At 41.4% G+C, this 23,255-nt stretch overlaps 1 protein-coding gene across 1 annotated transcript in view; it reads right to left on the bottom strand.

Annotated features, from left to right (window-relative positions):
- The window catches only part of jarid2b (jumonji and AT-rich interaction domain containing 2b), a 96,688-nt gene extending 79,616 nt beyond the window's left edge, over positions 1 to 17,072 (bottom strand). Inside the window, 1 exon segment of the mRNA XM_067500127.1 lies at positions 16,461 to 17,072. Within this exon segment, the coding sequence (XP_067356228.1) occupies positions 16,461 to 16,505 (45 nt within the window). The 5' untranslated portion in view covers positions 16,506 to 17,072.
- Between the last annotated feature and the right edge of the window lie 6,183 nt (positions 17,073 to 23,255).

The following is a 23,255-nucleotide window of genomic DNA, read 5'->3' as shown; positions in this document are numbered from 1 at the left end:
TGAGCGGGGTTCTACCGGGGCTTATGCCATCACACACACACACCACACGCACACGCCTGATGCTGAGAAAGCCGGGGGAGGTCAGGCTGGTTCCTGGCGGAAGGAAACAAATTACACACTGTGCTACACATGGCCACAAACCCACACACTCACGCGCTTATGTGCAAATACACAAACACACTCACACATTCACAAGCAGCTCAGCTCTGGTTGAACGGGGTCTCTTCACTGACCTACTTCTTTACTGTCACTTATAGCCAAACACTGGGCACACTCGCACTAAACATAACTCTACAATAAAGCTGCAAGGCCGCTGTTTGCATTATGTGAATGTTTAGGATCAAGAGGATCGCTCCTAACCCCACAATACCCCTCCTCTCTTTCTTGTGGTGAGGAGGCAGCAACAAAAAGAGGCCCCCTTCTGTAGACTGGAGGTGTTAACAGCCAGCTACAGCCTCAAGCAGCCATCTTGTCCGATTGTGTGCATGAGAATACAGACAGAATAAAAACGAGAAGAAGAGAGGGGTATGGGAAGCGTGAGTGTTGTTATTGCACACTTAATGTCACATTTCTGGGGGATTTTTCAAGATCCCATCTTTGATTCTATCCTAAAATAACCATGAAGAAATGATAGATATCTTATGAAGTCTGAGCACAGGGAGCTGAAAGTGCAGCTGAGAGTGTAAAGATACTCATAGGATGAGGCTTGTGAATCAGTTCCAGCAAAACAATGTGAAGCTGGTATAATCTAATGAAATAAGTTTTAAGAATAAGTGAAATGGGCCAACAGGGCAAAAGCTGCCATTCAGTCTGTCATACATCCTGCTGTGCGTGACAGAGACCCAAGAAACGCAACCAGGAGAAGCTGAAGAAAGTTTAACTTTATGCAAACAGCTGTGAATGAATTTAGCAAAAACAGGGTAAGAGCCAATTAGGAGCATTTTGAATATGGCAGAAACTGAACCAGAGAGTAAGTTCATTTCCTGAATGTGGTTTCAATAAAACAGAAAAAAAAAAAAAAAAGATAGTCACTTTCTTGGTTTTCCTAGGAGTTACTACATCTGCTAACATGTTACGCAACATAAGCTATTAAGTGAGTTAAAAAAAGAGTGAATTAAAAACAAACAAACAAAAAAATATACACACACACACACACACACACACACACACACACACACACACACACGCTCAACATTACACATCTCCAGAACTACAGTGTTGCCAGTGCCAACCAACTACAACTGAAATTAATAACCCGAATAGAGCCAATGAGAGGGGAAATTTCTTCCACAGGTTCAGGACCCCAAGCAATTTCTAAGTGCACAATACTGGCTTGGCTCGACTCTACTCCACTTTTTTGCCTTTCCATCAGGGAAGAGCCGACAGTGCCTTGTCCCCGGAACTTGGTTGGCATCACCTCGTTCGAGGTCTCCTGAGAGCCAGACTACAGTTTCAGCACCTGAGCTTCTCAAGGAAGCTTAGGTCCTCTAAAGATGCACCAAGATGTTACTACGCTTTTACCAGTGTTTAGTAGCCATTGCAGTATTTTTTGCCATTGGCTGGGCAGCATCAAAGCCAGACACCAACAAACTGAACAAGCTGGCTGTGGCGTAGAGGATGTTGCACAAACTGTTGAACATTATGGACAACAGTTCACATAATCTTCCCCATCTTCATGTCCATCACCTCATACATTGTGTCCAACTCTAGTGTTTAGCCTTTATTATAGCCTGCATTGTTTTCATCTACCTCAGTGTCTTTTGTGTTTTGTAAAATTGCTACTGCAAAACTGGAATGTCCCTTGTAATGAATGACTATTATCCCTTTATGAGAGTGAGAGATTCTTTTTATTCCAGCTGTGGACAGGCCCATGCATCTGCATTTAGACTGTCTTTAAGCAGAAATTTGCTTGACATGCTTGTTCAGTTGCCTTACTGAAATCAGTTCTTTTTAAAAATGCAAATTATAAAGAGAAAGGGCTGTAGCAATGCCAATGCCCCTTCCTTTTCTGTGGAATTATATCAAGCACAAAATGCTTGGAGCAACAATAACCCTGTCTTGGCCATCATCAGGGCTGCTTGTTGCTTGTTTGCAGGGAATTACCAACACCTGAAAACTGAACTTTAAACCGTGTGTTGTAAATGGCCTTTCAACACATAGTTCAGCAGTAACCAAACCGCCATACAGTCAAGAACAACAACTATTGTATTTCAAGGTTATGAAGACAAACGTTGCTAGTTAAAACATTTAAGCTATTCACATCTCTTGTCTCTAATAACACGTTTGAAAGTTCTCTCAAATTACAACTTCGGTTTAAACTAAGGAAATATCTTGGTGGACCATATGCCCTGAAATGGCATTAGGCAGAGAGTTTAAGGTATTTTCCAGATACTGTATACCTTGATACGCATGAAGTTTCTGGCTAAATCGATGCCGTGTAACATTACAATGCAGCTGTGGTGTATTATTTTTTTAAGTGTTATAGAGTTTTTGTGCTATGGTCATCACAGTTGGTTGATCGCAACTGTTTGTGCCTCCACACCTGCAGGTAAAACAGGTGAACAAAAAGGATGAGAGGTGCTTTCCAGCCACAGAAAGGCCTCATCATGCAGATCCAACCATTGTCCTCACACACACACACACACACACACACACACACACACACACAAAGCCTACAGAGGGGGAAGCATGTGCCCATTGTCAGGGGGTCTCATGAGCCCCCTGCTCTTTCAGCTCTGACAATAGCTGCATTGATAACACCTACCAGCTAGAGAGATACGGAAGGAGAGGGAAAAGGGACAAAGAAAAAGGAAAAAGGCATCACAGCATGTCAGTGAATATCCATTGTTTTCCTTGTGGATTATCCAATTTTCCTTATAGAAAAAAAAAATCTTATGAAGGAAAAAGAAAAGGAGGCAGTGGAGGTAGACAACAATTGTTTTTTGTCAGCCAGTCATTCAATCAGCAAGTTAGTCAGCTGCTGATGAATCAGGTTAGGGACGCTCAGAAAAAAAACTACCAGTGAGGGACAGCTGCCTTTTGAAAATGACTAAATCTGACAAATTATTCATACATCAACACCGTCATTTATGAAAATCATAAGCAAACTTACTGCTGAACACTAGATGCATTTATAAGGGTTTGACTTATGCAGTTCTCACACAAGTTTGGTGTATTGTTTTTAAATGGCAACCTTTGAATTACCAAGGCAATAGAATAGAATAATAAAGTGCACTACCTTAGAGATCTTTCCACTGTAGATGCATCTAAGATTTCTTAGTAGAGGTAGGGGGAGAAGGAAGAGAGCTAAATGTGACTCACTTACTTCTTGAAAATCAAATTCTCTTAGCAGAAAAGGAAAGAAAAAGGGAGACGTTAAACAATTGTATGATCTTACAACCACAAACACAGCTAAGAATTTTGGATCTCACATCAAGTGTCAAATAGCAGTGCACAACAAGCCTAAATGAATAAATATGTATCTAAACCCTGTCATCTTACAAGGTCCCTGTGTAGCTCTGAAGGCCCTGAATCAATAAGGGCTTCCACCCCATATGGTGCCATTTCTGTGACACAAGTGAAAGGAATATTCAGTAGGGTTTAGCATATGCTACAGAGGCAACAGCAAGACAAGTGAATGGATTCAGATTGATAGTATGGTTTTTATGCAAGAATGATTGGCAGGTGAGTTCAGTCCAATGCTCTAATTCCCAAGACATGTGGCGAGTGTGCACAGTTGTACCTTCAGAGGAGTATGACAGACATAAAAAAAAAAAAAAGTAGGGACAACTAGTACACAAGCGCTTTCATTTCCCATGATACCACTTTGGCAACTAGCTTCACTTGAGATGATATATCACAAGGATAAACTGCTCTGTTGAATCCTGTAGACACCTATTGAGGGTCAACAAGTCTGACCTGAGTAAAACATACTCCTGCGATCACCTCAACACCCGCTTGAATTTTCCTGTAATGACACCACAAAGGCGGCTCAGTGTTGACCATAAAAACAAACCCCTTGAGTTGTCATGTTTAACTACACTAATTCAATGAAATAATGTACCAAACAACGGTTTTGCTCCTGTTCCAACAACACTGATCAGGAGAAATGGCATATCATGTAAGACGAGGTCGACACGGAGATTAAAAATTCAATATAGACCAAGTCACTCTATATCACAACCCTCATATTTCAGCCGTGCTAATCAAATTCACGAGCATGACTTCTGGGGTATATTAAATGTGTATATAACATGTGTCATCTCTCAAATGTTTTGCAGGGGAGATATCCATCTACACTGGTAAATACAGCGGAGAAGTGAGCCAGCAGCAGTTGTAGCAACTACAACAAATTCACTCCTCATAAAAATGAGCAGTGGATAGATTTCACCATGCAGCTTGCCAGAACCACAGGAGGGAGACTAAATGATTATGTTACAACAACACCGCCCAAGCTCTCAGAAAACAACAATCAGGGTCTAGGTAGGATATTGCGGCAGAGTAAAATTAAAGGGGAGTGGGAGCGAGACAGACAGAGGGAGGGAGAGTGGGAGACAGATTTTATAGAGGGAGATCATCGGCCACTGTGCAACTATGCTGCTGAGCAAGCAGAGTAGCCTGCCCCGAAATTCATACATCCGCTATATGAGTTGACAGAAGGAGGAGGCAAGAGAGAGATAAGCACCTCCTATGTCCTAGCAGCTATGACAGACTGATCCTGTGCAGAGTAGGGCCTGTCAATCACACTCTGGGCCTTTACAACAAGTCAAAGTTTTAACCCCAAATGACAACACTTCCTCTTGACATTTAGGTTTCCACTGCTGGGGACCAAAGACAAACTACGTCTGTGGTGTAGTCTGGAAATGGGTAAACCAGCAGTGGGCTGAGCCTAATGCAGATTGTCAGGGAGATAAGATTACCAGTTAGTGCAGTGGTTAATGGAAGCCCTCCACTGACAGTTGACAGGAAAAGCAGGAATTGGGTCTGGCCACAGTCACGCAAATACCCCTTTCATTCCCTCACAGAGTAGAGTGTTCAACCTGCTGCTGTGGTAGCTCTGAATGGGTTAATGTGCAACATCCAAAGAACAAGTGTTGGAATCTAGTGTGCTTACAGGTATGAAACTTTAACATTAAGTGATGATTAATGAGTTGCTGCGTTATTTCTGAACTGCACCAATCAGAAAAAATAGAATTTAAAAAAAAATTCTCAGAAGGGCAAAAAATAAATAAATAGAATTCAGCAGACCCACATGGATCTGGCTAGAGAGATCTACATTTTGTTGTGGCGCATTGTGTCACAAGTTTAAAAGACTAAGAGGTTTAAACGAAGATTAAACTTTCACACACACAAGAAAAGAGAAGTTACTCAGCCAAGCAATAACTGTTAAGACAATGTTTTAATTGGGCAAAGCAGGACTGTAGATGGTGAAGTTTGAAGTAAAGTTTTATCATCTCTCACAAAATGTTCAATGTATGTTTAACAACATAAAACAAAAGCAGCAACAGCTCAGCTTTGAGCAAATGTTCCAGTCAGAATCCCTGACAATATAAAAATTTACCATGAAAAGACCCAATTGCCAAAGCAGTAACACACACACTGCTGATTTACAACTCACCTAGACCTCATAATGCTACATCCAAAGCCTATTTCTCTGTATTTTGCTATGTCCAACATCTTAAGCCTTTTTAAAGCTTCTGTTTGTGTGTGTGCCTGTGTGTTGCTGTATGACTGCAGATTACACTGTAGCCAGAGAATGCTATGAAACAAAGCCAAGGCTTAGGCAAGGGAGTTCCTCTGCTTAGGGACTTGTAGTGCAGGCCCAGGAGTCCATTCCTTGGCACAACCACTGGTACGGAGGGGGGGAAAAAAAGCCAAATAAGAAATTATTTTCACCTCGCAGCTTGGGACTAAGCCTTCGTACCTCACCACACACTCCACTATTGCACACAATGGCAAAGTCTCTAAGGGTGAAGTGGTCTAAAGGAACAGGGCAAAAACAACTGACATGATAGAAGAGAGAGTGAAATGGAGACAAAAAAAATGAAAGAATAATTTATAAAATAAAAAAAAAAAAAAAAAGTGGTGTGGAAAGCTAAAGGAGTGGGGATTAAGGTGAATAATAGCACTGGTAGAGTGGGGATGAAGAATGAAGTTGATGCGCAAGAGATGGTCAGATGACATTAATATGAATAGCAACCAATGGAGAGGGGAAGAGAAGCACCCATATTCAAACTGCAGACTAACTTGGAAATGACCTGAAATGGAGCCTAGATTAGAAGTGAAATAAATTCACTTAGGCCCAAACACAGAGAAGTGAGATGTAGTTCAAAATGTCTTGCCTTAATACCAGCTCAAACTATAAGAGTCAAATAAGTACAGTTATATCATTAATAGGATATATTGTGGGTTTGTTATCAAATCTTAAATTAGATAACTTGACTTGTGGACTTATTCAGTCTGACTCAGCCTTTAAAAACAGACAGATGGAGTTGGACAGAGTCTCTCACACTTTGCGACACTCACACTGTGTGAAAGTTGTTCTTAATCTGTTATCAGTTGTTGACTAAGTACAATAAACCTTTGCGCACTGGGCCTTGATTTTGCTGATTTACATTTTCTTAGAAATACTTTCCATTTGGTTCTTGACCAAAGTTTTCCAACCTGTATAAACTTCTCTTTCTTGCTGTGTTTAGAGACAGCTTTCTCTTCTACACAACTTGTTTAGTTGATCCACATTACAGGTTAATAAATTATAGTTCACATTACTCAGATCACAAAAAAATAAAAATAACACTTTCTTTCCCCACCTTAGGTGTTTTGCCATGTAAAAAGTTTCAAGTCTGGTGCAAATTTACATGCAAGCATTGTGACTCACAACCCTGTGCCACATGAACATGGAAGTCACAGCTGCTGTTTTAAATACAGCTAATGCATCACAGACAATAAAACGTAAAGAAACACATCACTAGGTGCAGTCCCCATAACGGAACAATACTCCGGCATAAGAGCTACATATACTTGCTGCTGTGTGGTTCTAGCACACACTTGTTAAAAGCATTTGCAAATATATTAGCCTTGTGATGAATTCATTTATCACTTCTCAACTTCGAGCAAGACAGCAATGAAAACGAGAATTAAAAACAAAAGTCATATATGGCTTAATGTTATGAGTAATATGAAATTCCACTCTTGATTTCAGTGACTGATGACTGTGCCTGTTCAAAATGAACATGACTGTCGATAAAGATAAAGTAACTGACCTACTGTCAGGAAATAGGCCGAAAACATAAATTGTGATAGCGTATCAGTTTCTTTCTTAGTTTTCTAGACTGTCGCAATTTTCAGAATACATTTCACAACAACCAGGAAATACAGGAAAACCAGATGAATAACTAAGGAACTGTAGTGGGCAAAATAATGGTTATGCTCTCAAATTGCAAACTTATCAAAAAAATAAATAAAATAAAAAAAGCTTTAGCATGTGCTTAAAAGGAAACTAGATTTAAAGTATTACATCTGTCCATGTCAATAAAAGAAAGCAAACGCTCACACCAAAACAAACCTATGTACAGGAAATTTATCTGCCCAACATTTTCTCAGTCTTACAAAACACAATTCATTTCACTAACTCACACGACGAACGTGAGACACATCTAGTAACAGAATGCAGCCAAGAATCAGATGATCCACAATATCAATATCCCTTAACTCTTCATCTCCCATTTTATGCCACCCCTGTTAGCTGAAACAAAAAGGAAGAGGAAGTTTGACTTCAGACTTCATGGTTCAGAAACCATGTCAGCATGTCAGTTTCTATAGAAACCTCTGGGTGCCCCCCCCCAAAGTCCCCCCAAACAGTGGCATAAAGGAGACAGTAAAGTGGATGGGATGTGGGGTGGTGGTTTAAGATTCAAACAACTTTATTGATCCCACAGGGAAATTGTGTAATTGTGATGGAGTATGCTTTCTCGTCACCATGGTAACTTCTGCTACTTTGGTTACACATTATATTTACCTAGAGTTTGTTTTAAATGTGTGAAAGTAAGTGTGCATGTGTGACAGGGCTGATTCAACCAGTGGTTTTCTCTCATTTCCTGTCCACGTACTCAAACAATGTCAACTAAAAACAGCAAAGACTCATGTCAGCGTTCGGGATATGAATGTTCTTTTCAGGAGCTGTTTTGTGAGAGTTATCACAACAGATCAGTAGACAGCCCTCCCCTTTACTGCCGTTACTGTGGATATTCCACTTGAGATGGTGCCTAATTTGATTATTTCTATCCTCTTGAATTTCTTCTCCTTGACGATCACAGGTTGTGATTTCCAGGGTTGCCCCCTCCCCCCCTCCGCCCCGGGCTTTGTAATGTTTGATCCAGGGCCAGGGGAGGCCCGCCAGACATTCAACCCAGACTCTGGCGTCCTTCCCTCAGTGTACCATGCACTCTAGCTCCCTGCTGTGAGGCCTGGAGGAAACCATGCAGTCAGGAGAATTGTAAAAGCCCTCATCTATTGAGCAGAGGTTAAAAACAGGGGGAACAATACCTTTGACTCCCACTCTAACACTCTCTGTGGAATAACTTAAAAAGCACCTTTTGCACAAAAAAAAAAATCAATAAGCAAAAAAAAGGGAAAAGAAATCAATATTTCTCTTGTCAATTCATACAGGATTTCATATAGCCATGTATTTATAGGAACAACAGCCCAACATAAGATTAAGATAAAGAATATTACTGCAAATATAAACAAGCTACAATAACATAATTTATTGCAGGAAAATAGAGATATTAGTCTAACAACTCTTGGAATTTGAAAACAAAAAGGACGACCAGATTGTGAGTATACATGCATGTTAATATGTTGAAAGGTAGTAGAGGTGGCTAGTTGACACAGCTGTGTAAGATCAAAGCAGTGAGGATTCCAAAGTTTCCTTTGCTTGACCAAATCAAAACAAAACAGATGGATGTAACCAACATGGGGACTAAGTATAGGCCAGAGAGGGCAGAGCTGCAAAGCCACCTAAACAACCTAATCATGTTGCTTAGCTTTCTGATCTTTGTAGAAAATAACCATCACACACACACAAATTAAAACTAAGGACCAATACAAGAGAAGAAATCCAAAGAAGAGATCCTGCTTTACAGGCAGTGGCTCCTCCTCCTCCTCCACTGTGAGGTCCTGTCTCCAGCACTATCCCACAGCAAAGCTCCCAAATGCCTCTCAACTCTTTGTAGTTGTTCTGCGTAATACAGCAAATGAGGTGAGAGGGAGGAGGCAAGAGAGACAGACTGAAATAGAGGGAAAATGCACCCTGTATTCCATTACAAGTCAAAATTGGGTGGGAATAATGTGATTCTCATGGTGGGTGCAGGATAAAGGTGTAGGATAGATGCAAACCGAATGTTTACACATTGACCTGTGAATCAAATAAACCATTTGTTCTGCCTCCTACAGCCTTCAACCACCCACTACAACTACCTCCTGTTCTCTCACATTTTAACTGACCAGCATATCCGTCAACTCAGCAGCAGCGCAGGCCCTTGCCCCAACCATGCTTCAGCCTTAAAACATGCTTTTATCCAGTCCACTAAATACAGTCTGAAAGGCATTAATCTGTATGAGATGCAGTTACCACCTCTTCTGTAACCCGTCATTTTCCTCTAAAGTGGCAAAGAAAAAATAAAATCACATGATTTACAACTGCTATTCTCCCTTGAATCAATAAGCTTTGTATTAACCGTCTTTCCACCACAGCACTTTTACCACATCTTCTACTTTTTTCAAATTATTCACAGAGGCCTGAAAAGTAGAGATTAGGCAGCAACAGTGGTCACCCAGCCACTTTGCTCCACTGGTTCATTACTCCCCTGGCTAGGGGGATGGAAGGGGGGGCTGCCATCCTGAATTAAGGCCTCCCTCGCAAGGGGCCAAATGCTTGGTGAAAAGGGTTGCATTCAAGAGCTCTTTAACAGAAGGGAGGTCACAAATCCACAACTAGCCATGCATGGTGGAGAGCCACAAATGACTGCGGTAAAAAAAAAATAAAGAGAGGGATAATGATAACTTTTTTTATATTTGGCTATCACTGGGAGAAATACCCTCATGAGAGAATAAATGAGAGAGTAATTCATCAGCTAAGGCAGAGCTATGCCAAAGAGTACCTGAATAGAGTGGCCAGTGGCTTGTTGGCAGGAAAAAACAAACTGCTCCATCATAAAAGAATGATTCATAGATTACTGCGGCTTGTAAGACCATAACAAGAGCCGTTATGAATGTACACTGAATGGCAAAACTTAAAAAGGATTCCCACAGTCTGATGCAATCTGATGATTGTGTACAGGCAGTTATCTTCATGGAAAATATAATAAGTCAGCATATAGCTTTTTCTTAAGATCAGCGGAAAGCTTCAGGATTTCCTATTCTCAGCATCACAATCAAGACGTTTTATGGTGTTACCCGCAGAGTCTTACCGGCATACGTTCGACAGTGAAACTGTGGTATTCCTGGCAGAAGAGAAGGAGTAATGTAGGATCGATACTGACTGAGCCTCTGCTCTGTTGCTTCATCCCCCGAGGCTTAATTCACTGGATGTGTAAAGACGATGGTGTCACAATAGGGGATCAGATGGGATTGACCACAGGATGAAAATGTAAGGAGTGTTTATTAAACTGATGTAGGTGAGATAAAGAGTGGAGGGAGGGTGAACAGAGATTGGTCAAGATATTGTGTGAGTGATGTACTTAATGGTAATGCCGTCTAAGCTAAAATAGCCCGGTGATGCAAAAAAAAAAAAACAATCTAATGGCTCATGTTTCAGCTTTACAGAGAGCAAAGGAAAGTCTGCAGTTAAATCAAAGTTCCAGCAGACAAATATATGTGAAGATTTTATATGTAAAGATTTGATTATTGTATGCATTTTTCTAAAAAAAAAAAAAAGAAAAGAAAAAAAGAAAAGAAAAAGGGTTTGACCATTTAACACATTTGGAAATTAACAGTTGTTTTCTTTTCATTCTACTATTGCTGAATGTCCTTCATGGGCCCCCATGCAAGCCTGCAAGGCCAAACCAAAGACAAAGGTAAAGTGTTGATTCAGCTTCATAGGGATACTAAACGGATAAGCCGTGGCAACCACTCTCACACACACACACACGCACGCACGCACGAACGAGTGAGCATGTGTGTTCACACATTGAGCCTCTCAGGGCCTGACCAGCTGTCCTGCTCCCCCATCTCCATCCAAACCCACAGGAGCAGGAGGATATAAATCACTCGGCAGAATGGAGACGTGCACGGAGGAAACGCACGCGGTTTACATGACACACACATCCACCCACCCACCCACATCTGAATTGGCCGTCCACAACTGCACCATGTCCGACCATGCCTTGTTTTTAACTACTGGAGCATATGCTATAAACCACACCTACACAGGCCTATGCACAAACCCGTCACGACAGAAACACACGTAGCATTTAACAAAGACAGTCACGCCCAGTTTTAGGTCATTACTCCTGTAAACCTATACTGCCAATAAAGGCAAGACACTTTGCAAGAGAGGCCTTAAAACAGGTTATCTTACCTGCTGACTTCAGGTGTACACATTAAGACCTTTGCCTGTGCAAGTGTGTGTGTGAGCTGGAGATTGTGCTCATTGCCAACAGCTGATAAGAGAAAAGGTCACATTGCATAACAGAAGTTTGTGGCGTGTGTGTGTTTGTGACATAATGCAGTCAAAATCAGACGTAAGAGAAAACGAAGTGGGAGACAGTAAAGGTACACAGGGAGAATCTGTGTATGTCAAAGTACAGAACTGAATGGTGAAGAATTTGGCTGCTGAACATCCATCAACCATCCAAACTGAACTCGTCAGCTCACGGAGTGCCTGTAATGATGCAGTAAACTCTGTTGGCAAAGCAGGCTGTGTGTGTGTGTGTGTGTGTGTGTGTGTGTGTGTGTGTGTGTGTGTGTCAGTGTGGTGTTCCCTTCTTCTCATTTCAGGGCAAACTTAATAAATAAGGCTGAATTAAAAGAGGCAGGGCCTGCCAACTTCACTCCCAGAATTTTTTCTAGCAGTGCTCATCAAGTTGGCAGGCCCTGCAATAGAAGCCATGAGGCCAAAGGGATGTGAGCCTATGCTTGCAGTGTGGGAAGGACCCCTTCCTCCCTGCTTCAAGGGAATTGTTAAGTGGAAGGGGTGAACGTGAACTGAGGCCCAATAACAGTCAATAACCTGAAGACAAATTTCAGTGTACTAGAAAAGTAAGTGTAACACAAGCAAAGAGCAAAATTAAATCTGCAGAACATGTGATAATGCATCGTGTTTTCCTGTTCCTTAGTTCTCACAGGATGACATGTATAGTATGATGTCTATCTGCACAGGGCGTCTCACACACACACACACACACACACACACACACACACACTGTTTCAGTTTTTTCCATTGTGTGGAAATGGTTGGCAATCTTCAGGAGGCGTTTTTAGATTCTGGGCAGTTACTTTTATGCTGATACAATTTGGCAATGTAATCAAAGTAGCGCTGCTTTGATTTTTCTCCACTGGTGGGAAAAAAGGAAAATAAAGCAAGGCGACATTACTTCCACATTGAAAAGTATTGTCCTCCGTTGCCTTTATGTTGAAAGCTGTCCCTGCTACATCCTGTTGTCTTCAAACATGAAAACTCATCATTTTATATTCTTTATGGGGATTCATTCATTTAAAATCTTACATATACAATATGCCATTTCATCTTTTACCCTAGTTCTTTTCACAGGTGCCTCATTGAGCGTAACCACAGTGAAAATACTCAGACAAGAGGTAAAAGGTTGCTTTTGCCACACTACACTTTAGTTCGCCTTGGTAGCCACAGTGACAGGGAGGTTGCAAAGTGAACCCTGCCATGTTGGACACGTGAGGAGAAGGGAGCTTATGAAAGAAGAATTTGCATTGAAACATAAGGTTAAATGAAGCGCATTGAGGTTCAGGCACGGTGAAAAAACAACCCCGTGACCCTCTCTTCATGGTCCTACATGAGGCCCACATTTCATTTGGACAGACCAAGAACGAGAGAGCGAGACAGAGAGAGGGAGAGAGGGAGATAAAGAGAGGAAGAAGAGGAGAGGAGGGGGAGTCTGGGCCTTTGCACTCCTCATTCTGCCCCCACTCTCTATTTTTGTTTCCTCTTTTTTGTGCATGCTCAACGCACACACTTGCAGTGCAGTGGATTTTCAACTTGGCCCTCATCAGTTGTGTGCCTGATGAAACAAACACTGACAGCCTCTTTACATTTGTAAAGGCCCCTGCAGCAGCTGTGCTTGTCCCACACACACACACACACACACACACCCTTTGAATCAGAGGCCTAGCCCAGCTGGGGCCTACCCTACAGGAAGAGCCGATTCTGCACAAAATGGCCCTGGCTGCACTGAAATACACTTTGTCGTGTTCTCCTGCTATTCTCACTTACATGTGTTCGCAAACATGACACACGCTCACAGTGTGTGTCATGTTTCGTTAGACAGAAGAACACCGCCGCACATTAGCGCTTGCTACACAAGTCATTAAACAGCACATAACTCTTGACCACTGGCTTAAAAGACAACAAATAAATAAACCTACAGTAATACATTTTAAATATGAGCATAGGCCCTAACCTGGCATTAGTGAGGCAGCATCTTTAGATGAACTTTAGAGAACAGTTTTTTTCTTTTTGGTTCTGTTTACTAACATTTACAAATTCTAGTGGATGACCACACTTATCATGCCTTGTTTGCCTTTATTAAAAAGGACTTATCCCTGCTTTCTTCAATTATTTTATGACTGAAGAATCTTAATATCATGGGGCTGAGTATCTGGCCTCCTCCAGGTTGATCTAGAAATGCATATTTGGTGCAGGCCAGACTTTATGCATCAACTGCAGATGCCCAAAAAACAAGACAGATATGGCACACAAACACACAGAAACATGTATGCAGCAGTCAGACACACAGAAACATCATTTCCTCCACCCTAATCCTCTGGCTCCTTTCTAATTATAAAGTCAAGTTATGAATAGACCAAATAAAAAAAAAAGCCCCATCCAGTTTTAGAGAGTGTGACAGTCTTGGCTACAGTCTGGCTCAATTTTTTGTGGGGACTTTTTTTTCTGCAGTTAGTCACGATTTCTATGGCACATCATGTTTCCTTAGTTCAGAGGAAGAATGACAAACAACTTCAATCAAAGACTTTATCTACGCAAAATGTGTCAACATGTGGCAACTCAAGGCTATATTGATTAAAGTTACTGTAACAACAAAATTTCACTGTTGTGGATTTTAAATGTAAATTCTGACTGTGATAAAGGGCAGGAGACATTCACCACTACAATGACACACACACAAGAAAGTAGGCTGCACTGTACGGTAGCTGTTCATTCTTCTTTGGTATGACTCACGTTTAAGTTGCTTGCCACAAAATAAATGTTGATGCCAATAAATTATTCAATTTTATCCTCTTAGATGAAATAAAGATATGCTTAAATTGTATCCCCTTTAGCAGCGGGGATTTTAAATAATGCTGTATAAGGAACAAGCAGAGGAACTATACCAAGAGGGGTTCCTTTAAAAGAATAATTGTGTGTTTTCTATAGAAAATTTAAGTTTTCTATGCGAAGGCTGCCTTAGTAAGTAAACATGTTGAGAAAAACAGAAAAATCCCCAGTTAAATTTAGAGGACGTCCCTTAAGCGGATGGCGACGAAAGACTTTGTTTGGCTTTAATTGTCAACGTTCTCCTGCAAACCTGTTGCTCACTTTAGTCTTTTACAAAAAGGTCTTTAAAGCCCAAATGTGAAAGCACATAGTTTGTTTTTGATGTATTCGGTCGCAAGCATGTGAGAGGAAACACTTTTTGAGAGACACTCCACATGTTGTTAGGAGGGGGCTCTGCTGACTTGTGATTTCCCTCATGCAATTAAACGCAACATTGTGCCCATTGGGCGCGTGACGACAATTCACAGCAACAATCTATAAATACTTCAAAGCGGTGCAACAAAGTTTAAAGGCCCGGCGTGTAGTCTTCAGGAAAAACGACACATGGGAACTGAGTTGAACGCGAGGCTGGGCCACCTCCAACCTGAGACGATCAAAAAGTCTTTGTTTCATTCAACAGACCAAAGCCCGAACCAAGACTACAGTTCCAATCCAGACGAGGCTCAAACGTTTGCTATCACAGCCCCTTCCTCACAAATCCACCAGGGTTACTTGCAGAAAGAAAATGGTTGCTTCTTGGTCTCGCTTCATACATGAGCCTCTGCAATGCGACTGCACACAGCCTGGGTCGTTCCGAAACTAGCTTCAGTCACATTGAGCATGTAACGTGCGGTTTATTGCAAATTCGGTTCGAGGACGAGACCTAAACGACTGGAAACTAATCCCCACCCCCCCACCACTGCAAAAAAAATAAAAAATTGAGTTGTCCCTCAGCGGGCTGCTGCAAAATGTGCTCGCGCACAGAGGTCACACTGAGTCCTGCAGAATTACTGGGACTCTGTTGGACTTACCGCCGTATTTAAAGGGGTTAAGGGGAAAGAAAACCGCATAACAACAAACCCAAGTGGGTCTGTGACGTTTTAAGGGGTGAAAAAAAAATGAGCGAATGTGCTGAATCGTATGACCCCCTTTTCCTCCACCTCTCCCTCACTCTTTATGGAGAAAATTAAAGAGCCACAACAGTCCGCGAAACATGTCGGTTTGCCAAACACCCCCAGCCAAAAATAAACAAATGATCAAAATAATAATATTACACAACCTCAGCGCCCAAAACGCCGTCGCGGCCGTCAAGTCTACACGTAAGCTTCGCAGTGAGAATGCGTTTGTACACAAATTGTCAAGGTAAGAGCTGCGTTTGAACGGGGGATAAAATGCTCAGCATGGGACGAAATGGAAGCCGAAAGAGCCGAGCCATGGCCGACAGGCTCGTCTCCACGGCTCTCAATAGGAAGAAATGGGGCGCGAACAAAAGCCTTTTTCTCACAACTGTTTACCAAGTCCTTTAATTTCAGCCCCATTGATAGCTTTTACACACACACACACGCATACACACAAACAGCGAAAAACAAAAAAGCCGACTAGAACCACACCGAGCATCCCCGCGTCGTGCGTTTAAAGCAGTGGCAAAGCAGCCGATGTTCCAATCGCCTGAAACATGTCTGATGTCGAAGAAACGCTGCAACACACACACACACACACACGGAATAAACACCGCTGTCTCTTTAAATACAAACACAGGATTGTTAACACGTTGAGGTAACTTGTACTCGTTACCTTTTCAGGGATATGTGACCCAAGCAGTGCCCGAGCTGCCTGCTGGTAACCTTCACAACCCCCGATGAAAGTTTACGCATTTTCATCGAGACGATCGAGGCAAACTTGGGATTTAGCGATTGCGTTTGTGGGCATTTTAGGCAAAGGATGTGTTTTTACTTACATATTTTTTCTGAATGATATTCCTCTTAGGTCTTTCCTTGCTCATTATGCAATCCCCAAAATGTTTGGCTATAGAGAGAATGGCCACATGAATTTTCTTTCTTTGACTCTCGCCTCTCCCGGAGCACCACCAAATGACGATTTAAATCCCCGGCTCCGTAGGAAAAGCTTGCTGGCTGTGCAGAATCCTCCTCGGTGGGGTGGGGGGTGGGGGTTCCCTTAAACTAGTCGGATATAAATTCCACAATTCAAGGGTCGACGACGAACAGGGACGGACCGAACCCGAACTCGCTCGGGGATAACATAGTCAAAACAAACGCACAACAATAAGTTCCATTGGCCAGAACAGCTCGGCTTCTCGTCGCTGCGCACTCACTCCCGGCTCCTTTCAAATGCATGAATACGCTTGAGGCGGCGTCAGCAAGTTACATCTTGTTTGAGGTGAGGACACGGTGAGAAATGAATAAATAAAAATCAAAAAATAAAACGTTAGGTGTCACGTTTCTGTCTCTTTTTTCTTCTTTTTGGCTGGAGCCTGCGGTCGACGAGAGAGCTCTCCAGCGGCACTGCTCTACTGAGTGTGAGCAGCTCCTTTCTTCCCCTGCCTCAGCCTGGCAGCCTATCACATCCCCCTCCATTCAGCGGCAACTTTAAAATCCCAGTGAGGCCACCCTAAACGCAGAGCACTGGCAAATTTGGTTTGGAACGGAGTTTTTTAATGGATTTCTAAAGCTCGTGGCAATTGTAACAGACACATTACTGTGATCTCACGCTTACAATGTGTCGCGTTTGATTTCCTGGTTTTTCCTGGTAAGTTTTTGAGGCTTAATGCTTCTGTGGCAACAAGGTAGTTTACAACACCACCTTTGCTCCCTTATAGTTTTAATTCTGCTTTTTAAATATACCTATATTCATGTGGAGATACTGTAGATTATTCTTTAATCCTTGTTCTGTGAGGGGCTGTGGGTGTTTTACTTTTTAATAAAGCTAGATGAAGACTTCACAGAAGAAGGTTGGGGGACATGGGGGTTCCTAAATCTTTATGTAAATGACAGGCCCCAACCCCCAGCCTTCTCACCACCTCCCACAACCTTTAACAATGTGGTTAAACATTAAAGCTCAAACTTGCATTCTATAAAATGTTGGGTTTTGGAAATGAGAAAACTTTACGTTGTGGAGTCAGTCAGTTATGATCTAGTGTGTAATAATTTACCATGAAAAGCTACAGCTTTAGTCACGGTACATGGAATTTTAGTAAGTAGTACTTTTCCTGGCCTTCATGTAAATGACTTAGTCAAGTAAATCCCTTTTGTGATGAGTTTGTGGGGCACATCACCTCACATGGTGAATCACTTCTCTAAATGAAGCAAGCTCTTACTTTAAAATCGAATTTTTTACACGTTGTTCATGTTCCCACTGGGCAGATCAGCTACCTCACTAATGTCAAACAGGAACTACATTATTATGGGAATACTTTGCCTCATCTACTATTACATGAGTGCATTAAGTTGCTTCACATTGCCACAATAGGGTTCACTGATTTTCAGAGATTTTCATAAAGAAAAAAGTGTGTATGGACTCGTGTATTTGTTTCGGGTAAGATTCATACTGTTCTCTTATCCACTCTGCTGTGACTAGGTGTCCTCACCCCCCTCACTAGTGGGATAGCTGTGTCATTACTCTAATATACTGAGTGGGTCGGTTGCTCTGCACGAACCCCAGAGGTAGTTAGTGTGTGTGTGTGTGTGGGCAGTGACACAGCTACACAGGATGTATGCCTCTGAACAGAGCTCTAACTATTGAACAATGATTCTCTGTAAACTGTATTTAGGTCTTCATACCATGTTGTCCCATTGATAACATTGTATAAAGACAATGGTGATCCACAGAGGATCAAACCAACTGACTCAAGTGAATCTCTGACATTTTCTATGGCAAACTATTGATTTCTTCAAGTAATATTTTAGATTTTTCATGAACTGTCTAAACAACAGTTGGATGAATTGTGGCTTGATGACTTTGTTAATCTCTTTATCTTTGATTGAGCTTGGAAATCAGATTAAAATGGTAAATTAATCAAGGGGCTGTATTTTTTAATTTCTGTAAATTAGCCTAAACATTTTGAACATTATATCTGCTAAAGTCTGCATGTTACTCAATTCATTCTTAGCATGCTAACTGTAGACCTTAACTGAGAACACAGCTATGCCTTGGTACAGCCTTTGAGCTGCTATTTTTGACAGACTGAATATATTTTGGTATACATTTGCATTTGTACTAGGTACAGTAATTCTTGGGAACTAAACCCCATGGGTCATAGGTGAAGTCTTGATTTCGAGGCCTCCGTGCAAGTGGAATTGTTAATGATATATTCTGATAATTCCTCTGAATGATTCCAATTTTGATGTACTGCTATATACAGTACCTGTATAATGATGTGTCATCTCCAGAAGTATTGGCATATTGAAGCCAATCATTAGTTTTTTCTATGCACTGAAGATCAAAAGAGACATGTGATAAAAATTGAGATTTCAGCTTTTATTTGATGCACCTTGATACATTAAACAGCATAAAACATCTGATTTGCTTTTCCAGTCTTTCACTGCAGAATCCAAAATTCTTATCTCTGAAAATGGCTGTAGTAGTAGATGTAGTAGATGAAAGTTTACTACACTTTCATAATCATCATTTAATTGATTTCTTTATTCATTTGAGTGTGTTAACTCCATCAAGCACTGTTGCAGAACCTGGTCTGGATCCATTCATAGGTTATTTGCACTGTGGGAGGAAACCAGTGCAAATTTATGAGTAAAAAAGCTGAAGGCATGTTCAGCACATCACTGAACCCCTCAAAGCTTTATTATAGGATATCACCAGCATCTGTGCAGCCATGCTGATTTCATTACCATTCATGTAACAAGGAAGAGCTATTGATTCCTTCTCTGTGTTTGATGTAAATTTAGCATAAGGCGCTAAATGATCAAAGTGTTGAACTTACCCATGAAAGCATGAACAAAGACACCAAATCAATAGCTTATGGGTCAATAACTCTAAGCGAGGCTTGCAGATGACATGATATTTATATAGCCACCCATTAAGTCACAGCATATGCAATGTACTGTATAAACAGAATAATAAAGAAACATTAGTATGAGATTAGTATGAATCCAGAAATTATCTAGTTTGGATTGAGTCGTGTGTGTGTTAGGGTTTAGAGAAGAGAAAATGGTCAATGATTTATAAAGCTGATCATCCTTAACCCTTTATTTTCAGATTAATCTGTGGACAATAGATATACCCTCTTCCCTAAAAAATTATGTAAATTATTACAGTATCTATATATGAACATACTGCTTTAGCCTCCTCTTTCGACACTGTCTGAGTCAAATAGGCAAACACGCAAAAACAGGCTTTTGAGTTGAGACTGTGGCAAATACTGCCTTTAGCCCCCATCACTGAGCACTCTCAAGGGGTTCACCCGGTCCTTCTTACCTGCTGATGCTGACATTTAGGCCCACATGAATCAATGGGACAAGCTGTGGAGGGATGTCTAAATTTCACAGCAGCCCTCCGACAGTTTATATTTAGACATTTTTAGTGTGGCTAACAAGTCATGATTACTTTATTTTACAAACTTATATCAATAGAAACAACATAATTATATATAATCAAGAAATAGTAAACCTTTAACTATAGCAACTCTACTGTGTTAACAACATGTCTATGATAGAGGCTGGTGGTAAAGGAGTAAATTATTACATATTTTATAAAGTAAAAGTAAATGCATGACATTTCTTTTTGGTCAGGTACAGGAAATGATTGGGTCTAATTTATTTTTAACCATAACTTATTCAATTAACAGCACCAGAAAATAAGGGTGTGTTTGTGTTGTTATTGTGTTTGTGTTGTTATTGTGTGTGTGTTTGTTTTGTTATTGTGTGTGTGTGTGTGTGTGTGTTTGTTAAAGGACAGCAGATTTCAGAAGAGTTTGGACAGCTCTGTACTTGTATAGATGCCTGAGACATTTACACCAATAAATTTAAGAGTGTGTGTGTTTGTGTGTGTCTATATGTGTGTGATGGAGAAGGCCAGGGATTGATTAGAGCTTTCACTCGCAATGTGGTTAATTGCCCAGTGAGGCTTAGCAGACGGTGCTCGCTAGATTGATGTCCGATAGCCAAGAAGAGGGGGAGTCATGGTGTTTGTGTGTCTGTGTGTGCGCAAGATGGAGGGTGGGCTGATTTACTGGGTAGCATGGATATGGGGGGGGTATTGAATCCCAAATTAATGTTGAAAGATTGAAAGGTTAAATATTGTACACTGTGAAAACAAATCCAAAGAAGTTTCCTGCAAAATAAAGGGAAAAATCAAGTCATTGTAAACCCATCTGCTATAAAATAAAAAAGTAAAATAAAGAAATAAAATCCTCAGCATGTCACCTTTTGTTGAATTCCCAACTAATTAAAATGTTTTTTGTTTTTTGTTTTTAAAGCAAGTGCTGCCACCCTTTTTAGCAAAAGCTTCCTTTGAGTTTAGTTCAACAATGACCTGATGTTTTAATCACTTCCTCTAAGCTTAATCTTAAAAAACAGTTGGTGAGGAATAGTGAGGAATCAGGCATTTGAAATCCACACTTATCTGTCTTTATGTTTAATATTAGTCAGGTTTTGCTACAACAGCTTAAATTTAATTTGCTTGTAATCTTGCTTTTAAAAGTTTCTGATGAGAAAGAAGTAAAATCGTGGCTTATACAGTTCTTTTAATGTAGGTGGTTCAAAGTAAAATAAGCACCTATATGTATCCTGCATATAAAAAAAGGAGAGGAAGTGAAGTAATATTTATGTTTACACACTGCAGTCTTACAACGAGGGAATCAAAACATTACAACATCAAAAAACGTTGATATTTAATATCAAAGCGCCCTACAGTAGGTTTGTCATTACATTGCACTTTCCTTTCGCTGTTTTTTAATTTTTTTTCAGCAAATCCCAAAAATTAATATTTGTTTATATTTAGTGTCATGCTAGTTCTCTGGTGTGGTAATGGTGCATGGACTGGTGGTCATAGTGGCTTTAATTTTACCATTTCCCTTCATCCATTAGCTGCTTATTCTGTTCAGGGTCCTGGGGCATCATGGGGTGAGAGGCGGCTTCCACGCTGGACAGGTCACCAGTCTGTCTCAGGACCAACACAGAGAGACATACAGAGTTTGGGAGGAAACCCACACAGGCACGGAGTCAAAGTCCACACAGAAAAGCCACGGCCAGCCGGTGGATTTAAACCAGGGACCTGTGAGGCAGCAGCACTATCCGCTCAACCACTATGACGCTGGCCTTTAGTCAGTCAGCTGAAATTTGAATCTTTTAAGTACTCTCATTAAAGTGAGGCCACCCCCACCTCTCCCTTTCCACTGTTAAGGGACTTGTGTTCACAAACATAATTTCTTTTTTTGACAACCCACACACACACACACACACACACACACACACATACATACACACACATACACCTCCCTTTCTTAAGGGACTTGAGAGTCCCCATTCTCCTACCATGGATAATTGGACACCTTCAGCATAAGAAATCCCCTGTCGAAACAACACATGCACCAGCGGCGTAGACTCGTATCAGGTTTGTCAAATATAAGCACAACAGTGACTATGAGACAGAAGAGACATACAGAAGAGCTCACTTGAACTTTAAGTACAAGTTAGATTTGAGAGACACACAAAACCCCTTTGGCAGAGGTTCTTTCTAATTCAATTCACATGTTGAATATTTCACTTCCTGAGCTGCGGTGTGGCAGGGCAGGATCAACAGGAGGCATATTCACGCCCTGAGGCTCTAGGGTGAAGTTGTCCTCGGGGCACCTAACCATAATAAGCATGCTCTTCCCTGTGCCCTAAGTTGACCCATCTGGGAGCTAAATGCAAAACTGTCTGAAGATCAGGGTCAAGGGATGACTTGCCCTCATTTCTACCCCCAAGGCTGTTGTTGTGTTTCACTAATGAGGCAGATCTCCCCAAGCTCACCTTGCCACTGCAAACTGAGATCTAACGTGGTAAACTGCAGGCTCCGTGAACATTTTGATTTTGAAATGGTCTGGAATAGTTTGTGTACACAAAAACCTCCTCTGCAGTAGGAAACATGTAAAACTTGAACTTCTGTTTTATTTGGAACTATGCCTTTGTGTCTTAATCACCGTGTAGCTCGCATTCATAAGCAGTCTCTCTGCCATCTGTATTTACTCATCCGTACATCTGCAAGTCCAGTTTTCCCATTCAGTCTAATATCATTCAACGCTGTTGTTCCCCTTTCTCACCTCAATCCAGTTTGGACTGGAGTACGGTGCGGATGAGTAGCTACGCATGAATCACTCATGAGGAACAAGCTGGGTTGTAGCATTGCCAGGTCCCTTGTGTGTATCTAGCCACACATAGAGTAATAGCATTCATCCACAAATGTTCTATAGCCCAGGAGTGACTGGCTGACTCATGTGGGTCGAGACCTGCCACAGGTGGGGGATCCCAGGCTGAATACCCCACCCCCACCATCCACCCCCTTAACGGTAAGCGGCTACAGACTCAGCGCCCCTTTTCACCCACCCGGGACACCTGCACTGAACACAAAAGCCACTCCCCTTCAATTCTATGAGGGCATGAGCAGCTAGAAGAACATGACATGGGGAAAAACAGAGCAAGAAAAAAAGAAACAGGGTTGGATGGGTCGCGGTGGGGGCTGCCTCAGTCGTAGCCATGCAGAAACAAAGTAACACAAACTCAAGCCACAGCAGGGGAAC

Source organism: Channa argus, chromosome 1 (genome assembly GCF_033026475.1).
Source record: "Channa argus isolate prfri chromosome 1, Channa argus male v1.0, whole genome shotgun sequence".
NCBI lineage: Eukaryota > Metazoa > Chordata > Actinopteri > Anabantiformes > Channidae > Channa > Channa argus.
This window is presented reverse-complemented; position numbering and strand designations above follow the sequence as displayed.